Raw genomic sequence first — 18991 nt, forward strand, 5'->3', positions numbered from 1 at the left:
CGGCGGCGGCCCGGGGGCGGTGACCGGGCCGCGGGGACCGGGCCGCGGGTTGGCTGCCCCGGCCCGGCCCGGCCGCTCCCCGCGCCCCGCAGCCGCGCCCCCCGCCCGAAATAGCGCGGGGCGGGGTCGGCACCGCCATGGCGAGGTGAGCGCGACCGGACGGGACGGGCAGCGCACGGAACCCATGCACGGTGCCCGGTAGAGGCACTGCCCGACGGGAGCCTGCGACCTGGAGCAGCGGGGAGCGGCGCCGGGCCGGGCAGAGGGAGCGGACACAGGGCGGCCGGGCACCGCCGACCGCCCGGCCAGGGGCGTGTGGGACGGCAGCGGGGAGAGTCCCGGGGCCGGTGTGCGCTACCCGCGCCCGGCCGGCACCCGCCCGGCTCCCTCTGCCCGTCCCGGGGCTCGGCCCAGGCACAGCCCGTGCCCGGGACCGCTGCCCCGCGCGGGTCCTGCTGAGCTCTGCTGGGCACCGGGAAATGCCCGGTGGCGATGCCCGCTGGCGATGCCCGGTGGTGATGGCCGGTGCTCTGCTCTTCCCCAAGGCAACCCGCAAAGACGCTGTGGTACGACCGGCCGCGCTACGTGTACCTGGAGTTCTGCGTGGAGGACAGCACGGACGTGAAGGTGGTCATCGAGGACCACCGGCTGGTGTTCAGGTGAGCTGCCACTGCCCTGCCGGCCCTACTCTGGGGTGGCTCAGAGGAGAGGGAGGGCTCTGGGAGAGCACAGCCTCAGCTCTCTCCTCAGGCCGGTTGTTCCAATGTTTTGGCAGTTGTAAAAATGCCGACGGTGTGGAGTTCTACAACGAGATCAACCTGTACGCCAGAGTCAACTCCAAGGTGAGGTTTCCCGCCAACAAACTGTTCTCTGGCAGGCTGGCAGGCTCAGAGTCGGAGCCAATCTGTGCAGTCTTGAGCAACACTGCTTACCACTGAATACTGCCCATCCTGAGAGTGCCAATGGAGTGAGCCTGAGAACCCCAGCCCTGGGGCTAATACTCATAGAAACAACCTGGCTCTGTGCTTCTGGGACAGCCTGCACAGGGCTGAGCGTTAACCCTGTGCAGAGAGGAGCCTGGCAGACACTGAGGCAGCCCTGATGTCTTGGCAGGACTCGCGGGAGAAGCGCTCTGACCGCTCCATCACGTGCTTTATGAGGAAGTGGAAGGAGAAAGTGGCCTGGCCGCGCATCACCAAGGAGAACATCAAGGTGTGTGTGGAGCCTGCTGCCTCAGTGCATGTGCTGTCCCCACTCTGCACCTCATGGCTCCTGGGATCCAACCAGCCCCCAGGACAGACACAGAGGTTTCCAGAGGAGATCCCAAGACAGAGTTCCTAAAAAGCCCTACCTGATAATCACCACTAGCCCACAAACTTCTGCCCTCCAGGAGGGATGTGGCACCCTTTTCCTTGACACACTCAGGATCATGACCAGTGCCTGCAGGCAAAGGGACATTGCTGCTTCCTGCCCCTGCCCAGTCTGACAAAGCGCCTTGCCTGTGCAGGAGCTGCCCCTGGGCTGCAGGTCCCTGTGGTGCTGCTCCCCCTGCTCAAGGGATGCTCTCTGTGCCCACAGCCAGCCTGGCTCTCCGTGGACTTTGACAACTGGAGAGATTGGGAAGGGGATGAGGAAGTGGAGAGGGCCATGGTGGAACAGTACGCAGAGGTGAGCTGGGCCACCGGCCTCAGGATCGTGGGCACATCGTATGGGTGTGTGGGATGGGGGGACGCCAGGCATTCGGGGATCCAGACGTTTGTTTCCCATCCAGATGCTGGAGAAGGTGACAGAAAAAGGCCCCCCGCCAGCCATGGATGACCTGGATGTAAGTACCACCTGCCAGCTGCTTCCCTGCCGAGCACAACCCAGCCTCAGCCTTCCGCCGGCTCCGGGGCACCGGCAGCACCTCGGGCAGCCTGTCCTGGAGCCAGCTCCCCGGGACAACCGGCTGGTGCCACCCGCTGCCACCGGGGCTGGCCCGGTCTCGGCCCCGTCCCTGGCACCTCGCTCCTCCCTCCCGCAGGATGACTGACGCCCTGGGGACGCCGCGGCCGCAGGAGGCCAGCCGGTGCACCGGTGGCACGCACCGGGGAGCAGCGCGGGCAGCCTTCCCCGGGGCAGCGGAGCCGCCTCAGCTCGTGCGTCGCCGCGGGCAGCGCTCCCGACCCTGGGCGGCGGACGCGGTCCGGTCTCCCGTAGCCGGTCACCCTGGCGGGGCACGGGGCAATAAACGTGAACTGCCGCAGCCGTGTGCCGTGCGCTCGGGCCGCCGCCGCACCGGGAGCCGCTCAGCCGCACCGGCCCCGGCAGCGCGCGCCGCCGGCGGGAGCGCGCCCGCGCGTCACCGGGCAGGCCCCGCCCGCTCGCGCCGCGCCGGTCCCGGTCCCCGTCCCGGTCCCTCCGCCGCCGCCCCCGCCGCCAGTCCCCGCTCGCTTGTGCCGAACGGTCGCGATGGTGTTCCGGTGCCAGCGGGACAGCTGGGCCCGGCAGGTAGCGTCGGGCCGGGGCCGGGGCGCGGGGCAGGCCCGGGCGGGCCCTCACGGCGCCGCCGTCTCTGTCTCAGTTCACCACCAGGGTGGTGTCGTGCCGGGCGGCCGAGCTGCGGCCCGAGGGCGGCGGGGAGCCGGTGCGCGGGTTCCAGGTGGTGCTGGAGGACACCATCCTCTTCCCCGAGGGCGGCGGGCAGGTACGGGCCGGGCCGGGCCGGGCCGGGCGGGGCGGGGGTCGGGCCGCGGCCGGCGGCGCTGATGTCCCGTGTCCGCAGCCGGATGACCGCGGCCTCATCGGGGACGTGCCGGTGCTGCGCGTGACGCGGCGGGGCACCGAGGCCGTGCATTTCGTGCCGGCCGCGCTGGAACCGGGCGCGGAAGTGCTGCTGTCGCTGGACTGGGAGCGCCGCTTCGACCACATGCAGCAGCATTCAGGTCCGTGCCGGTACCGGGGAGCCCACGGGAACACCCCGCGGGGCGTGCCGGTGGGGCGGGGGGCGGTCAGCGCCCACCGAGTGCCCACCCTGGTGAGGGCAGGGAGAAACCCGGCAGCTCTGTGTGCGCAGTCTGCTCCCGGGGCTACTGAGGGCAGCAGCTGCTCCTCTGCGAGCACTCCTTGGCTTGTAAACAAACGCACCAAACACAGGTTTGGAAGAGAAAGTTCAGCCTGCTTTGCAGCCCCAGCGTGTGCTGCAGTGCCAGGAACCAAGGCTCGCGCAGCCAGAGCTGTCTCCTTGCTGCTCCTGAGCACTGGCAGGAGCCCCTCAGCACCCAGCACTCGCCTGTCATGGAGAATGTCAACTGGAAAGACACAGCCTGACTGAAAATAGCAGTGGCACTCAGAGCTAGTGCTTGCACATCTCTTCCAGGACAGCATCTCATCAGTGCCGTTGCAGAACAGATGTTTGGATTCAAGACGACTTCATGGTGAGCAGGATAAAGGTTCCTTTTGACCCGTTTGGTATGTGCCACCATGCCACCTGCACACAGCCTGAGCCCTGAAACACCAAAAGCAATTTGGATGTTTCACTTGAGCTCAGATGTTGCAGGAGAGGTGACTGACCTGGAGAGAAGTTGTATAAAGTGTCTCGTCCTCCTTAAGTGTTTGGTTTCCACCTGGTGCTTTGAACGTGACAGGGAGAGGAGGAAGTCTGGTTTCAGGCACCACATTGCCAGCAGTGGGATGGTGGTGCTGCACAAAGGGATGTCCCAGCTGGTCTCAGCTACAGCAGCAGATGTTCTTCCTTGGTGCAGGGAGCTGGGCCGTCAGCGCAGTGTCATTGAGCTGGACACCCCCTTGGTGACAGCAGAGCAGGTGGAGGCCCTGGAGAAGAGCGTGAACGAGAAAATCCGGGACAGGGTCCCTGTAACAGTGAGGGAACTGGCTGCAGATGACCCTGAAGTTGAAACAGTGAGTGGTGGGAGGGAACTGATGGTTAACATGGGGCTGGAATACCTGAGCACAGATGTCAGCTGCTTTGTCACTCTCCTGTGGCAGGTGAGGAGCCGGGGGCTGCCCGATGACCACGCAGGGCCCGTGCGCGTGGTGGACATCAAAGGCATCGACTCCAACCTGTGCTGTGGGACTCACGTCTCCAACCTGAGCGACCTCCAGGTGGGCTGCTGCAGCTGGGCTGCCTCTGGGAGCCACTCTTCACATGAAGCACAGGCAGAGTCCCTGGGATCCACAGGCTGCTCCAGACTGTGCTGATGGGGAAGGGGGTGCAGCAGCCCAGGCTGAGGGAGCCCCAGGAGGGTCACACACAGGCTGGGTGCCACAGGTGCTTTTGTTTCCTTGTTGTAGAGCTCAGCCCTGTATGCAGCAGTGACACTGCCAGGGGTGCTGGCCATGTTCCCTCTGTTTAAAGCTCTGGTATTTTTGAGTGCTCATCATGGATGAGAAATCTGTGCAGGGAAATGGTGATAAAATCCTAGAACTGCCTTTAAGTATTTGTACTTTCTCAGTCATTGGTTGGAGTCTGTTTCCCAGCAGATACATCCAGATGCCTTGTAGAGTACATCCCATGGCTAGAAGGTTGCATAAATTCCATTGTACCACCATCCCTTTTTTTTTAATATGTTGACCTTATGACTGATTTTAATCTGTTTATTTTCACTAGCAGAGAGTCAAATTTCATCACAAGGCATAATCTGGCAGGAACTGACCACCCATATGAATTACAAAAATGCTGTCCTGACCAGGTTGATTTTCTTTTCAAGGTTATTAAACTCCTTGGCGTGGAAAAAGGGAAAAAGAACAAAACCAACTTGGTCTTCTTGGTGGGAAACAGAGTGCTGAAGTCAATCGAACAAAGTCACAGTACTGAGAAGGCTCTAACCTCCCTGCTCAAGTAATGCCCTTTTCACTTCTGCTATTTCATCTTCACTCCTCCTCCTCCTGAGAGATACCCCATAAGCCTCAGGGTACACGTTGTGGGGCTGTGTGTGATGCTGCCTGTTTTGCTCCTTTAGGAAATCCTTCCTTTGTCCTTCAGAGCAGTGATCCAAAGTCTCCCATTTCTTTCAGAAATGGACCAGGTGAGCACGTAGAGGCTGTGAAGAGACTGCAGAGCTCTGTGAAACTGCTCCAGAAGGTACAAGAATGGCTGGGAAAAGTGGGTTGTCATTTCCTGTAGACCCTTAGTTGTGGTAACTGTGAGTCAAATCTTTGGTTTCAATTTTTGTGGATATTTTGAAAAGTGCTCAAACCTGTGGGAGCCCAACTGTGTTCACACTGACTTCTCCAGCTGAAGTACAGTTAATTTCCTTTTCTTTCAGAATAACCTGAACCTGCTTAGAGACATTGCTGTTTTGATAGCCCGGGACTTCAAGAGCAAACCTGCTCCAAAGCAGCTGTTTGTATTGCACAGGTATGGGGGAGCTCAGGGAAGAGGGGCCAGCAGTATCCCACACATTTTATGGCAGTTGGATCTCTCACACCTTGTGAGAGCAGCTTGTTTTCTCAAGGAAGAATGTAAACAAAGTAAATAGAATATTAAACTGCCTTGGCCTGCTGCAAAGATGTGCAATTAAAGCAATCTGTAATTCAGTCACTGAATTCTTCTGGTGCTGTAGCTGAGAAATTGCTGTGTCCATCTAATTCCCTCTGCACCTGAGATTTTCAAATAAAACCAGGGAGCTCTATTTCTTAAAGACAACACTTGCATAATTCCTAAGGAGTGCCCAGCAAGGATTTACATATATAGACAAATAAGAGCAAAAGGCCAACATCCGGATCAGGCACTTGGTTTCTGATTGAGATTTTGTACTCTAGAGGGGGGTTTTGCTTCTTTCTGAAGTGGTTTTTTTTTTTATTCATCCATACAGGAAAGAGGGTGATTCTGAATTTATGAACATCATTGCTAATGAGATTGGGACAGAGGTGAGTCACTGATAAAGACTAAACTGACACCACTGGTTTTTCACCCCAGTTTTACATGGACAGGGGCTGGCCAGGCTGCTGTTCCTGCCACAGTCATGATCTGCAGATCTGGTTCCTTTGACAGGTACCTGAGGTTACCTGTCCCCAGCAGCCTCAGTCTGTAGGGCAGTCCTCAACAGTGAGAATTCAGAGCCCTGGAGAAGAGCCTTAGCCCCCAGGAGCTATACAGAGCCTCACTGGCTGAAATAGGTTAGGATAGGATTAGGTAGGAGTAGAATGGAAAGAACAGCAAGTTTCAGTGACAGCCACCTAGTTCAGTTGCCAACTGTATCCTGTTGACTTGGGATACCCCAAGCAGTCTCAGTAATGCACATAGACTTCCAAATTGCCAGTTTGCTGTTTGTGTCCTGTGGCCAGTGTGGCAAGCACTGATTTATCTGGAGCAAAGCCTGTCTTTGTCCACAGGAAACCCTGCTATTCCTGACTGTGGGAGATGAAAAAGAAGCAGGACTCTTCCTTCTAGCTGGACCTGTTGAAGCAGTTGAAAATTTAGGTCCCAGGTAACATGTTGTGTGATTTGTTTAACTTGAGTAAGAATTCTGTTGCAGACTGAGCAGCTCCACAGTGTGATCCAGGCAGGGATCTGTGTGTGCTGTGTGGAGCAGCTTGGGCTCCAGCCTGTGGTGTTGCTGCTGCAGGGTGGCAGAGCTGCTGGGTGGGAAAGGAGCTGGGAAGCGCGGCCGCTTCCAGGGCAAGGCAGCCAAGATGAGCCGGCGAGGAGAAGTGCAAGCTCTGCTCCAGGAATTCGTTAGCCATCAAAACCCAGGAGCATGAGAAACAATTCTCAAAGTAGGTTTGTCTTATATTTGTTTGTATAGGCTCCGCTAACTTTTTACCAGAGAATAAAGACCTGAACCCAACAGCTGGTGTGCACATGCTCTGCGTGGGCTGCTCACGGAAATGGGGAGGGGATCTGCCATTGATGCTTTCCTGCAAGGGCTCAGTTCTCAGGACAAATGGTGCAGGGATTAAAGTAGTCCTTAGTTAACCACTCTGTAGGGTTCCCAAACCCAGAAGGGGCCTCCTGCTGGCAGTACTTTGGGGCATTTTGCTTTGTGCCAGTTGCTGAGGAGGAGTTGCTTGGCAGGAATGCTCAAGCAAGAGGCAGCTGGGCTGGGCAAGGGCAGAGAGCAGCTGGAAGGGAGAGCAGGTGCCCAACAGACAGGAGATCACTCCTCACCACATACCAAGTCCTTTCCCTTGGTGGGGTGCAGTTACTGGTTGCTTTTTGACCATTGGTAGTTCTCAGGCTGATGCAGCTGTAAACTCCCTCGGGATCAGGCAGAGCTGTTCCCTCAGCTCACCTCTCCTGCCCAGGCAGGCCCTGGAGCTGCTGCAGTCTCCTCTGGAGGAACTAAAGGGCGCTGTGGAGCCACAACAGGGCTCAACAGGTATTTTGAGAATTTACCCTTCCCTGTCTTGCTAGAAATGGTGTGACAGGTTTACCCCAGATGCTGCTAATAAACAGAGAAACAGAATAAAAGAAACCTCCATCCTAAGGACATTTATCTGTCATGAACAAGGGGATGGGAGCAGCCCCAGCAGATGGGATTCCCACCAATGGGTGCTGTGACTGCTGCATGGCCACAGCCTTGGCTGAGCTGTTGGGATGGCATCAGAGCACAGGGACCACCACTGAGGCCTGGAACTGGGTGTGGGGTCAGAGCTGCAGGGGCTGGTGCTTTGGGAGTGATCCTACACATCCACACAGAGTCTGGCAGGAAGAAAGTGTCTGCACCTCCCTGTGTATTTTGGGCTATCTCAGACTGAGGATGTTTCCTGAGAGGGTTGATAGCTGGGCTGTGCAGCCTGCACAGCTTGGAGTGCAGCAGGTTGGGCCCACAGAACTCCCTGCTGCAAAGTGAGCACTGGGCTGGGGTACTGAAGTGGGAGGGACATGACCCCAGCCCCACACTGTGGCAAAATGCCAGCACTGTCCCCAACACCCGGGGGGCTCAGCACAGCCCCAGCTGGGCCAGTTGGTCCCAAAGCTGAGCTCGTTTCTGTAAGCAGTGAAGTGACACAGGTTTGTCCCTGTTCCTGGCACAAAGTGCACCCAGAAACCTTGGATAAATAGCACAAAAAGCAGCTCATTGCCCCCACTGTGCTGTCAGTGTTCAGCTGCACCTCAAGACAAAAGGAAAAGACCCAGGGCACTGGGCAGTGCCCTTCCTTTAGCTTGAACATGTCTTGCAGGTGTTGAGGGTCTCCAGCCCCAGAGAAATGTCCTTCCTCTACCACCTGCCATGGCACAGCCCTGCATCCAGGAGCTGATCCCCATCCCATGGTGCAGGCCAGCAGGACACTCAAACTCGCCAGCTAAACAACCTTCAGCTTTAATAAAACACCTCCTGTTTTATTAAAAGCACCTCCTGTGCTCCTGTGGGGCACAGCCCCAGCCACCCCATGTGATGTGTGCACAGCTCCATGTAACGCATGTGCACACGTGGGTGTGAGTGCCCCCCACGCTGATCACACACAGGTGAACACCAAACGTCCCTGGGCTGGGGGTCCCTCACACTGGCACTTGATCTCCATGTCACAGTCTGTCCATTCCTGTCACAGAGCTGCCTCTTCAGCAGACCCCAGACACGCTGAGGTGGGAGCCCTGCTGCCAGTGGTGCTGTCCCCAGCCCTGCAGCACAGAGGTGGCCTGTCCCCACGGGCTGCAAGGGAGTGCAGGACCTCCCTCTGCTGCTGCTGCTGCTGGGTCCTGGGCAGGTGACCCCAACCTGTGGGTGCAGGAGGGGCAGCAGGGGAGTTGTGGGCATGCAGGGCTCTCTGTGCCAGCCCCAGCCCAGCGTGACTGGCACTGTGGGTCTGTGGTGTGGGAGCCACCCAGCAGCACCACCAGCCCAGCCTCCGTGGTCTGCTCCCAGTGCAGAATCAGCCTGTGCAGACTCAGCGGGAGGCAAACAGTGGCTGAGGTGCACCCAGGGCCTGCTAGCTGCCCCTGAGACACCCCTGGGGTGTCGGGGTGCCTTAGGCAGCCTTTTTGTGCTGTGTGGCCAGGAGATGGGAGAGGCAGTAGGGGATGAGGCCGACAGTAGCCAGTGGCACAGCAGCACTCTTGCAGAAGGAGAGGGCGTAGAAGAGCAGCTGCATGTGGGAGGGAGGCTTGAAGGCATCGAAGATGTGGAGGATGAGGAGGGAGGCAGCGATGCAGCCCAGGCGGAGGGGCAGCTGCTGGCCCTGCTTTAACCGGGAGCTCTCCTGGTACAGGTGGGAGTTGAGGGCCAGCCCCAGCCCGAAGAGGATGCCCAGGTTACGGAGGAGGCTGGCAAAGGGAGTGGTGTCAATGTGGACCCACTCAGGGTTGCTGCACCACTTCTGTGCCTTCTCCAGCGTCCAGAGCAGGTCCACGCCGAATGTCCACAGCAGCAGGTAGAAACCCAGGGTGAAGCTGAAGAGGAACAAGGTGATGCCCAGGTACCGGTGGAAGCTGGCATGGTAGATGCAGCGGATGTGCTGGAAGGTCTTGGCCACAGCCATCCCTGTCAGTAACAAATTTGGAGCATTGGTCAGTGCTGCAGGTACTGCAGTCCAGCACAGTGCTGCTGCAGGGACAGGGAGGGGGGTCTGATCCACTCACCTGAGAAAACCCCTGCAATCACCTGGTGGGGAAAGTGAGCAGCAATGAAGACTCGGGACATGCAGACACAGACCTGGACTGCCCAGAAGCCAATCCAAAGCACTGCCCACAGCACCCTGTGAGGGACAGGAGCCCATGTCAGTGCCAGGGCCAGCTTGCACTGCCCCTGGCACTGCCATCATGTACTCCAAACAATGCCTGGCTGTCACTGAGCCTGTGCCCATGCAGAGCCCAGCTGTCAGCCCACAGCCTTGCACCTGGAGGGGCTTGGCTGTGCCTGTCAGTGCTGGAGCCACCTCTGCCTGGCACAGGTGGTTTTGGCACTCAGCTTACCAGTATCCCAGTGTCCTTGACTGCTTCTCTCCCCCAGCAGCAGAGAGCAGGGCTGTCACCATGACATAGTACACGCCTGCTGCACCCATGGCATGGCCAGATGGGCTCCCTGGGCAAGAAGAGAGACCCAGGTCAGGCTCTGCATGGGCCAGAGCTGAGCACCCACAGGGGTTTGTGCTGATCCACCACAGCTTCACCAAGGGTCAAAGTCTGCTCTGTGCAGGGGCTGCCCTGCCTCCTTCCCCTGCAGGCACAGCCAGTGTCCCCAGCAGCACAGCAGCACGGGCCCTCTCTCCAGAGCTGTCCAGGGGCATGTGCTGCCTGCAGGCTGCCAGGCAGGCCAGGCTAACACCCCCCTCTTTGCCTGTTCAGGTCACCATGGGCAAGCACCCCCTGCCCTGGCTGCGAGCCCCTCCCATGGCTCGGGGAGCCCTACCTGGGCCAGTCTCGCAGGTGAGCGGGAACTGCTGGATCTCTGGTGCAGAGTTGTTGCCATAATAGTCTGTGTCAAGGACCCACCAGTATGGTCTCTCCCCAAAGAGGATCCTGAAAAGAAAAGAGCAGGGATCTGAGGAGGTCCAGGGCACAACTGCAGCTTTAGATCTGTCCTGGGAGATGGAAGAAGCAAGGGACCCACAAGGTGCAGAGCATCCTGACAGACACAGCACCCAGCTGATTGCCTGGTTCTGACAGCTGACACTGCCACTCCATGTCCCCATCCCCAGCCCCAGAGCAAGAACTACCTGGAAGCAAGTCAGTATGACCTCCTGTGGTGAGGGGCTCTGTGGAGATCCCCCACTCAGCACCAGCCCTGGCTGATGGGAGGCTCTGTTTGCAGGAGGCTCCATCTCTGCATGGCTTGGGAAGGAGTGACCATTGTCACTGCCCAGCTGGGGCTGAACTCTGTTCTACTCCAGCCCTGGGGCTGAGAGCATCCATCTGGCCCACATCAGTCCAGGTGTGCCAGCACATGGTGGGAGTGTTGGCTCGAGGCCACTCACCACTTGAAGACGAGGTTGAGCCAGTCTCCGATCACAGCCACCCAGATGAGCCTGATGCCCACTGCTTCACTGAAGTGGAACCAGATGGGGAAGAGGACAAAAAAAGCATTCCTGAGATCAGCAGCATAGGAGATGAAGAGGAACCAGTCCTGGGAGCCCTGGAAGCGCTGCTGCAGCCAGTGTGTGGTCTGGATGCCCACGTCATGCAGGAGGTTCATGTTGGCCTCCATCCTCCTCTCTGCCCTCGGCGTGCCTCTGCCTGTCCCGTACTCCACTGTGCCACTGGGGTTTTATACTCTGCAGGGTCTTGTTTGCAGCAGGCAGGTCACTGTCCCAGCACTGATCTTTGGACCCAAAACCACTCTTTCCAAAGGTACATCACCAGGGGGTTGTAACAAACATGTTTGGAACAGCTTACGTAAAAGGGGAAAACAGGTTTTGAGGGCACGTGGAGCGCAGTGCTCCAGCCCCAGCACCATCCCCTGCCCCTCACCATCCCCTCACTCGGGGGGAACTGCAGCTGGCTCCTCCAGCTAGCCAGGGCAGCAGCTCAGATGCTCTGGCTGACCCACAGCCCTTGCTCCATTATGCCACACTCCGTGTGTGACAGTCCTGCAGAGCTGCCATGTCCAGGGCTGACAATTGCTCTGGTCTCTCTGCCATCCTCCTGTGAACCACCACCAGAGCAGGGCATGGATGCCCAGGAGCATGCAGTGGGTGCATGGAGCAGAGGGCAGGCTGCCCACCCCCCTCCTCATTTGCCAGGCTAATTTAACCAGGACTTTGCATAATGGGAAACTTTCAAAGCCATTCCTGGAGGTCCCTGCAGTCCCAGACAGCCAGGCCTGGGTGCTCCTGGCTGCCAGTCGTGTTCTTCTGATCTCTAGTGGGGGCTGAAGGATCTTTGCAAATAAAGACTGCACTTCTTCTCCCAGCACTGCTCCACTGGGTTAATCCCTCCTGCCCCATCAGACCCCAGCTGTGGGTACAGAGCCAAACACAGAACTCATCCTGCGGTGCCCATGGCATCCCCTCCACCCCAGCTGCACTCTGCTGTCCCTGCTAGCAGTGCTGGCACTGCATCTTTGTCACCCACAGCTGCCAGTGCCTGGACACAGCCCCGTGGCAGCAGCACGGGGTGCCCAGCCAGCACCCACCACAGCTGAGCAGGCAGCAGGGCATTAATGATCAACAGCCAGTGAAATGCATCACTTATCTCCCTCCTGAGAAAATTCATGTCAGGATCCTTGAACCCCTGCCCTGTGGTGTTTGTCTCTGTGAGAGCCGTGTCCAGTCCTGGGTCCTGCTGACAAACAGCAGGAGTTACAGGCCCCATCCTGCCCCTCTGCCCGTGCAGAGCCCAGGGAGCCATGGGGTCTGACAGGCAAAACTCCAGCAAACCTTGCTCCTTGGGATATGGGCATGGATGGCCTGGGAGGAGAGCAGGCAAAGGCCACAGACACAGCCCTGCTGCAGGCATGTCCCATCCAGCCTGGCCGTGCTGCACCTAAGGAAGGTGATCCCAGACCCTGGACTGAGCTCCTGACCTGCAAAACGTCCCAACAAAGCAGAAGTTTGCACAGAAACAGAATTACTCTTGCAAAATAAATTCCCCAACAGCTCATTCCAGGGTCTTCAACTGAGAGTGGCTTTGGCCAGCGTGAAGGAATGCAACAGACTTGGCTTCTGTTCCAAAAATATTTTGAAACCGTCAGCAATAAATCCTTCCCAGGAGAATTCACAGCGGAAAATGGGGCAAAAGGTGCTGGGGGATGGGGACTAGCACTCCAGTCCCCTAGGAAAAAGTCACTGCAGGAAACTGGGGCCGTAATGGGGAGAGAGCAGGAAGCAGGATGGAAGCAGCCACCTCCTCCCTCGCAGCACAGAGTGGCTCAGCCCAGTACCCCAGTGTGTTTGTGCAGTGCCAGGTGCACATGCCACTGGTCAGGACTGTGCCAGAGGTGCCACACACGGTCCCAGCACTGCTCCATGCCCTGCCCTGTGGATAAATCCCCAGCCCCAAAGTCACTGGGTGGACCTGGGGCAGGGCAGGGCAGCAGAGCTGCCTGGGCACTGCAGGGTTCTGCATTCTGCCTGGCCTGACAATTGCTCAGGGTGCTGCTCTGTACACCCTGCCAGCAGCACTGCTGGGATGTGAACTGAAAACAGGCTGGCTTTCCAGGGAAGGACTGGGGCCAGGCTGGGGGTGCCCAGTTTCTGCCCAGCTGTGTGACTGCAGTGGCAGCAGCTGGCTCTGGCACACGCTGTGCCCATGCTCCCAAAGCTCTGGATGCTGGCTGTGGCACACGCTGTGCCTGTGGTGCCCAAGGCTCTGGATGCTGGCTCTGGCACACGCTGTACCCATGCTCCCAAAGCTCTGGATGCTGGCTGTGGCACATGTTATACCTGTGCTGCCCAAGGCTCTGGCACATGCTGTGCCCGTGCTGCCCAAGGTTCCAGGTGAAGCTCTGGCCAGCACAGCACCAGTGGGGGCTGGCCGTGCCACGTGGAGTGCCCGTGTTTGGTCCGGAATGTTCCCTGACAGCTGCAAGGTCCAGGCTGGGCTGTGGCAGCGTGGTCCCTGCGTCAGCACTGCACATGTGGGCACACGGTGGGCAGGGAGCTGCCTGGGCACGACCTTCCTCCTCTGGGCACAGCCCAGGGCAGCCAGGGGCCACTGCAGCCCCACACTGAGCCATGGCCTCTCCTCCCCTCACCTCTCCCGTGTGCTGCAGCAAGCTGAGCTGGCTCCCAGGGGCACATGCTCAGCCACTGGGGCTGCTCAAGCCCCTCTCAGCATGTTCTGGACAGACCCATCCACTACAGGAGGGGATGGATACCCACCATGCCCCCAGGTGAGTGTGTAGTATCTCAGCCATGGGCCAGGGCTGGCACTGCCATCACCAAGCTTCTTGGTGTCCCCACGGCAGCCTGGCACGGTGGGGAGGGGCTCTGTGGGATCCTGCAGCCCAGAGCTGTGGAATCAAGGGTCCCCACACAGGGGGGCTGAGCAGGCTGGGCAGCAGCCAAGCCCAGAACTGATTAACACAGCTCAGAACAACTGTTAAACATTAACTCCCTTGTTTGCTCCCTATTCCCTGGCAGGAGCCTCCTGCCAGCACCGGGGTCCAGGAGCATCGCCAGGACAACCCACACAGCCATGCCAGGCACTGTGCCAGGCTCTGGGGCAGCCCCACAGCCCCGCAGAGCTGAGCCAGGGCCATCCCTAACAGGGCTTCAGCCGTGCCACAGGAGACAGAGCAGCACCCGGGAGTTTGTTCAGGAAAAGCACTCGAGTGCCCGTTTATTGGGAAGGGCACACACGGGGCAGCCCAGCCCGGGCAGTGCCCATCCAGAGGCCCAGCCATGGGCTCCTGCAGCCATGGGCTCCTCCAGCAGCCTCCCAGGGCAGCACCTCCCTCTGCAGAGCTGGCCCTGCTGGCCCTGCATGCTGCAATGGCTGCGAGGCTGGGGAGGAGGTTTGGGCATCCTGTGGCAGTTCCACAGCAGCACCACACCACTCACTCCTGCCCCTGTGGGCAAAACCTCAGCTGGCCCACAGCTCCAGGGGCAGCTGCAGCTTTGTGTGTGGCCAGCACTGTGCTCCTGTGTGCAGCGATGATGGGGAGGTGGTGGAAGCCCCATCCTGGAGGAGGGAAGTGGCTGTGGGCACCCCACAGTTCACAGGGTGAAATAAAAAAATCACTCCCAGGGGTTGCTTTTCAGAGGCTTTGGGCTGTCCTTTGGCAGTGCTGAAACAAGAGCTGAGCTTCTCCCCAAACCTGAGCCTGAGCACAGGACACTCTGGGCAGGGGGAGGGCAGGTCCTGGGACTGAGACCCTCTGAGCAGCAGCCCCTGGCCCATCAGAGCCCGCCGAGAGGCAGTGCCAGGCTGAGGTTGAGGAAGCCCCCAAAGTGGAAGGGGGGCAGGCGGGGGGCACAGGTGGCAGCAGAGGACAGGCAGGCAAGGGGATTGTCCCCACACGCCCCAGCGTCCTGCTCACTGCTGAAGTAGACACTGTCAGCTGAATCCACCGAGGGGTCCTCGTTGAAGTAGTTGTAGGGCCTCAGGAAGAAGCCAACACCATTCCCCACTGTCACTGTGTTGGGGATGTCTTCAGCATGAGGGATGTGCAGGAACCCCACAGTGATCCAGGCAACCAGGTCCTGGGAGAAGAGGAACGAGGCATCTGTCAGGCTGAGCAGGACTCTGCCAGCCCAGCAGCTGCTCAGTGTGGCTCTGGGACAGGAGCAGCTTCTGTCCAGGGCAGGAGGCAGGGTGTCCCCACAAGGTTCAGCTTCTCTCACACAGAATCACTGAATCTCTAGGTTGGAAGAGACCTTTAAGATCATTGAGTCCAACCCACGTTCTAGCACCTCAACTAGATCATGGCACCAAGTGCCACATCCAGTCTTTTTTTAAACACATCCAGGGATGGTGACTCCACCACCTCCCTGGGCAGGTGATTCCAGTATTTGACCACTCTTTCTGTGAAAAACTTCCTCCTTAAGTCTAGCCCGTATCTCCCTTGGCGCAGCTTGAGACTGTGTCCTCTTGTTCTATCTGTTGTTGCCCAGAGAAGGAGACCGACCCCCAGCTCACCACAGCCACCCTTCAGGAAGTTGAAGAGAGTGATAAGGTCACCTCTGAGTCTCCTTTTCTCCAGGCTAAACAATGCCAGCTCCCTCAGCCGTTCCTCATATGGCTTGTGTTCCTCTCCATCCCAGGGACCCCAGCTCACCTGGTTGGTGATGGTCTCGTTGTTGATGAAGTCAGCAAAGGCCACAGTGGGTGCCCAGGGGTCGTTCTGGTTGTAGATGCTGGTGCTGGTGGGCTCCTCCTCCTTCCTCCGGGTGACAGCCAGCTGGTACCTGCCAGCACAGGGGTCACAGGGGCCTGCCCACGCCAGCCATGGCATTGCCAGCTGGGAGGCACTGCCAAACTGGGGCTGGGCATCCCCAGTCTGCCCTGGGGCAGGGAGGAAAGGGCCAAGAGGGCAGTAATGGGCAGCAGCCCCTGCATCTCCGAGCTTTGTGGGGGATCCCTTGCTGCCTGTGGCTTTTCCAGCATGGCTGGGAAACGTGGATGGATCCAGGGGCAAACGCTGCCACTCAATGCCCAGTGCACTCCCTTAAGCCACAGCTGCTTCTCCCCCACACAGATTTCCCCAGCATGAGCTCCATCAGTTCACCCTGGCAGTGAGACTGGCCTGTGCTTACCCCAAGCAGTTTCCAAAAGGCATTCTGTCCTCGTGGGAAGATATCACGACCTGGCAATGCCAGTGCTTCCCTTAGGAATTCATTCTACAGCCTACTTCCTCTCAAAGGGAAAAACACATGGGGTTGCTCTAAATTAGTCTGACGTGGGGTCAGACTCCTGCCTGTGAACTGCCATAAGCAGATGTTATTGAGCAACATGTCAAGGAAATTTCAGAGCCAAAAGCTCTGAAAAAGCATGTTTGCTTTAACCCTTTGTTTAACCCTTCCCTGCAGCCTGCTGCAGGCCTGCCCAGGGGTGAGAGCCTCCCTCCACCAGGAGCAGGAGCAGCTGAGGCTCAGGCTGGCACCCACCTGCTCCAGCTGACAGAGCGTTCCATGGAGCTGTTGGTGGGCAGGTGCTTCCCAGGAAAGCTGATGATCTGGATCCTGTAGCTGCGTGGGTGCTCCCACTTGTTGGGATTGGGGCTGACAAAGGAGAGGTAGCGGGGCATGGGGACATGGAGTGGGAATGCTGCCTCATCCTCCCTCTGCAGCCTTTCCCTGCGGAGGTATGGCCGCTCAATGGTGCTCTGTGTGCTCCAGGGATCTTTGACAAACTCGTACTCCATATCCTGGGTCTCCACGGAGTTCAGCTGCCCTGTGAAGCAGAACAGAAAACCCTCTCAAGCCCTGCACGCCAGGCCACAGTAAACCACAGCCATGCACGAAGGTGGCCAGACCTACCATCAACATCCAGGTCCACCTTGTAGTGGATGTGGTGGAGGTGCATCGTCCCCAGCGTGTGGGGCCCAACCCTGTTGCCATAGTCAGTGCCTCGGCCATGGAAGAAGGAGGAGCTGATGTAGCCCGTGGCGTGCACCCGCACCTCCACGGCCCCGCTGGCATGGAACATGAAGTCCCAGACATAGTCGTAGTTGATGAGCGTGGAGATGCTGCGGATGACCAGCGTGGTTTTCCTCAGCCCGCCGTAGTAGAAGGACTGTGAGTCGGAGAAGTGGCGCCTCAGAGGGAGGGCAGAGTCGTGCTCAAAAATGCAGAGCGAGTTTTGGTTGGTTTTGGGAGTATCTGCCTCTGCCAGGTAGTGCCGGTCCACGTAGGTCGCAGTGTAGGGGCAGTCCAGGCCCCGCACCAGCTCGTAGGCAAACCTGCCGATGCCAAAGCTGCCGTCCAGGTAGCGGGTGGACATTCCCCCGGGGCAGTTGGAGCCGTACAGGGCTAAGGCTTCCTGCAGGCTCAGCTCGTAGACAATCCTCTCCCCGCGGTACCTGATGTCGAAGAGGCGCGGGCCGGTGTTGGGGTTCATGCCGAAGGCCATGCTCCAGCCCTGGAAGGTGATGTGGTTGTTCCTCACGCTGTAGCGGGGACCCTGCGGCTCAAACTGCAGCGGGCCCGGGGGCCCAGGCAGGCGCTGGGGCTTCATTGAGCCCAGAACTGCACCAGCCTGGGGCTGCTTGAGCCTGACCACCTCCAGCGTGCCAGCCACAAACTCCTGTTCCAGATCCCCTGTGCCGGCAAAGTACCGGCCGTTGTAGAAGACTTTGCGCAGCTGCCACCGGGAGACGTGGAGGTCCCCGTGGTCCACCAGCACCTCCAGCCCCACTGGGGACAGGAAGTAGCCGGTGCCAGCCACGTTGTGGAAAAGGACAAACCAGGTGACGCGGTCACCGGACTTGAAGCCCCGCGGGGCCGTGGTGAGGGTGACCAGGTCGGTCCCGTGGGACTCGCAGCAGGCGGTGAGGAAGCGCGGCGCCTTCCTGATCTCCCTGTGGATGAGGGCGTTGATCTCTGCGTACTCGCTGCCGGTGACGGCTCTGCGGTGGTAGGGCACCTTCCCCCCGTACTTCTGCACCGTCACGTCCCGGTGGTACGCCGGCCTGGGCAGCGGCCCCACCACGTACTCCGTGATGTTGGGCTCTGCCTGCTGCCCAAAGTACAGCACGGCCAGAGCCTCCCGGGGGGGACGGGCCCCGCCGCCGTCCAGGAACCGCAGCACCTCGGCCTTGGCGGGCACCTGCAGATCCACCCAGGCGATGCAGTTCTCCGAGGGCTTGGCACGCGACGCCTCCACCAGCGGCACCCCGAGGTGGCCCTGCAGGTACAGCACCACCTGCGACATCTCCTCAGCTGTCAGGTCAGCAAACACCAGGCTCTGCCCGTCCTCCCCGTCCTCCTGCTCCGGGGGCAGGTGCTGGCAGGTTCTGGGGGTCTTTTCTCTGGTCAGCAACACGCAGACCAGAGCGAAGATGGTGGCTAATGCCAGAGCAAGGAGGACGAGCACGGTTTTCAGGCTCATGCCTGCACTGTCTTCAGTGCTCCTGCAGTCTGGCAGGACACGTTTCCAGCTGTGGAATCCTCCCAGCAGCTCACTAGAACAAGGGGCTGGGTTGGCTCGGGTTTATTTTCCTCCCGTTTCCTCAGCAGGGAACAGCCCCGAGGAACTCGCAGGGAGGGTGCAAGGGGACGTTCTCACACATTGCCAGGATTTTCTAGGAACCATAAAAGGCAACTTTGCTGTGCTTCCCTGGAGAGCCGTAATTTTAAGTAAACTCAATGTTTGTACATCTGTCCTTTCCCTCTGGTCCCAGATCCCCCACTGCAGAGCTTGGAGAGGATGGATGCAGTGTTTAGGGGGAATAAGCACATTCTCACTTCTCCTCTTTCTCTTAACCCCGCAGATGCTGGGCAGGCAGCAGTGGCTGGAGGGATAATCCTTCCCAGCGCAGAGCAGTGCTAAACACAGCACCACTGCCCCTCCTGACACAGCCCTGCCATCACTGCTGCTGCCAACACCCCCGTGGTCCTGCAGCCAGGGGAGAGGGGACAGCTGTTTGTCACCTTGCAAAGGTGCCCACTGATCCTGAGTTACAGCCTAGCACAGATAGGGATGGAGGAGGGGAACAGGGGCACCAGAGCC

The 18991-nt window shown here is 59.1% G+C and overlaps 4 protein-coding genes across 5 annotated transcripts; 2 read left to right on the forward strand and 2 right to left on the reverse strand.

The window, feature by feature from the left end:
* The first annotated feature begins 2 nt into the window (after positions 1–2).
* On the forward strand, positions 3–2245 carry PTGES3L (prostaglandin E synthase 3 like). The gene is made up of 7 exons (XM_064399669.1): positions 3–145; positions 546–659; positions 776–842; positions 1114–1212; positions 1579–1668; positions 1772–1825; positions 2024–2245. Exons 1-7 carry the CDS (start codon positions 138–140, stop codon positions 2030–2032), a joined length of 441 nt encoding a protein of 146 aa, XP_064255739.1. The 5' UTR covers positions 3–137; the 3' UTR covers positions 2033–2245.
* Positions 2246–2305: 60 nt separating this feature from the next.
* Positions 2306–6791, forward strand: AARSD1 (alanyl-tRNA synthetase domain containing 1). The gene is made up of 12 exons (XM_064399659.1): positions 2306–2490; positions 2564–2686; positions 2765–2924; positions 3359–3416; positions 3744–3900; positions 3988–4104; positions 4710–4840; positions 5017–5083; positions 5268–5359; positions 5817–5871; positions 6337–6431; positions 6570–6791. The coding sequence occupies exons 1-12, from the start codon at positions 2452–2454 to the stop codon at positions 6703–6705; spliced, it is 1230 nt and encodes a 409-aa protein (XP_064255729.1). The 5' UTR covers positions 2306–2451; the 3' UTR covers positions 6706–6791.
* A 1931-nt stretch (positions 6792–8722) lies between these two features.
* G6PC1 (glucose-6-phosphatase catalytic subunit 1) lies at positions 8723–12969 on the reverse strand. The gene is made up of 5 exons (XM_064399664.1): positions 10858–12969; positions 10293–10402; positions 9857–9965; positions 9524–9639; positions 8723–9425 (listed from the first exon to the last, which is right to left on the reverse strand). The coding sequence occupies exons 1-5, from the start codon at positions 11085–11087 to the stop codon at positions 8914–8916; spliced, it is 1077 nt and encodes a 358-aa protein (XP_064255734.1). The 5' UTR covers positions 11088–12969; the 3' UTR covers positions 8723–8913.
* A 235-nt stretch (positions 12970–13204) lies between these two features.
* Positions 13205–18638, reverse strand: LOC135286585 (amine oxidase [copper-containing] 3-like). 2 transcript variants are annotated; one of them, XM_064399655.1, is made up of 4 exons: positions 16801–18635; positions 16429–16714; positions 15600–15729; positions 13205–15024 (listed from the first exon to the last, which is right to left on the reverse strand). In XM_064399655.1, exons 1-4 carry the CDS (start codon positions 18368–18370, stop codon positions 14722–14724), a joined length of 2289 nt encoding a protein of 762 aa, XP_064255725.1. In that variant the 5' UTR covers positions 18371–18635; the 3' UTR covers positions 13205–14721. The 2 variants fall into 2 exon arrangements, 1 of the variants encoding a protein (XP_064255725.1); XR_010350784.1 differs by lacking the exon at positions 13205–15024 and adding an exon at positions 16078–16168 and having other exon boundaries at positions 15680–15729; positions 16801–18638.
* Between the last annotated feature and the right edge of the window lie 353 nt (positions 18639–18991).

Source organism: Passer domesticus, chromosome 27, assembly GCF_036417665.1.
Source record: "Passer domesticus isolate bPasDom1 chromosome 27, bPasDom1.hap1, whole genome shotgun sequence".
NCBI classification, from domain to species: domain Eukaryota; kingdom Metazoa; phylum Chordata; class Aves; order Passeriformes; family Passeridae; genus Passer; species Passer domesticus.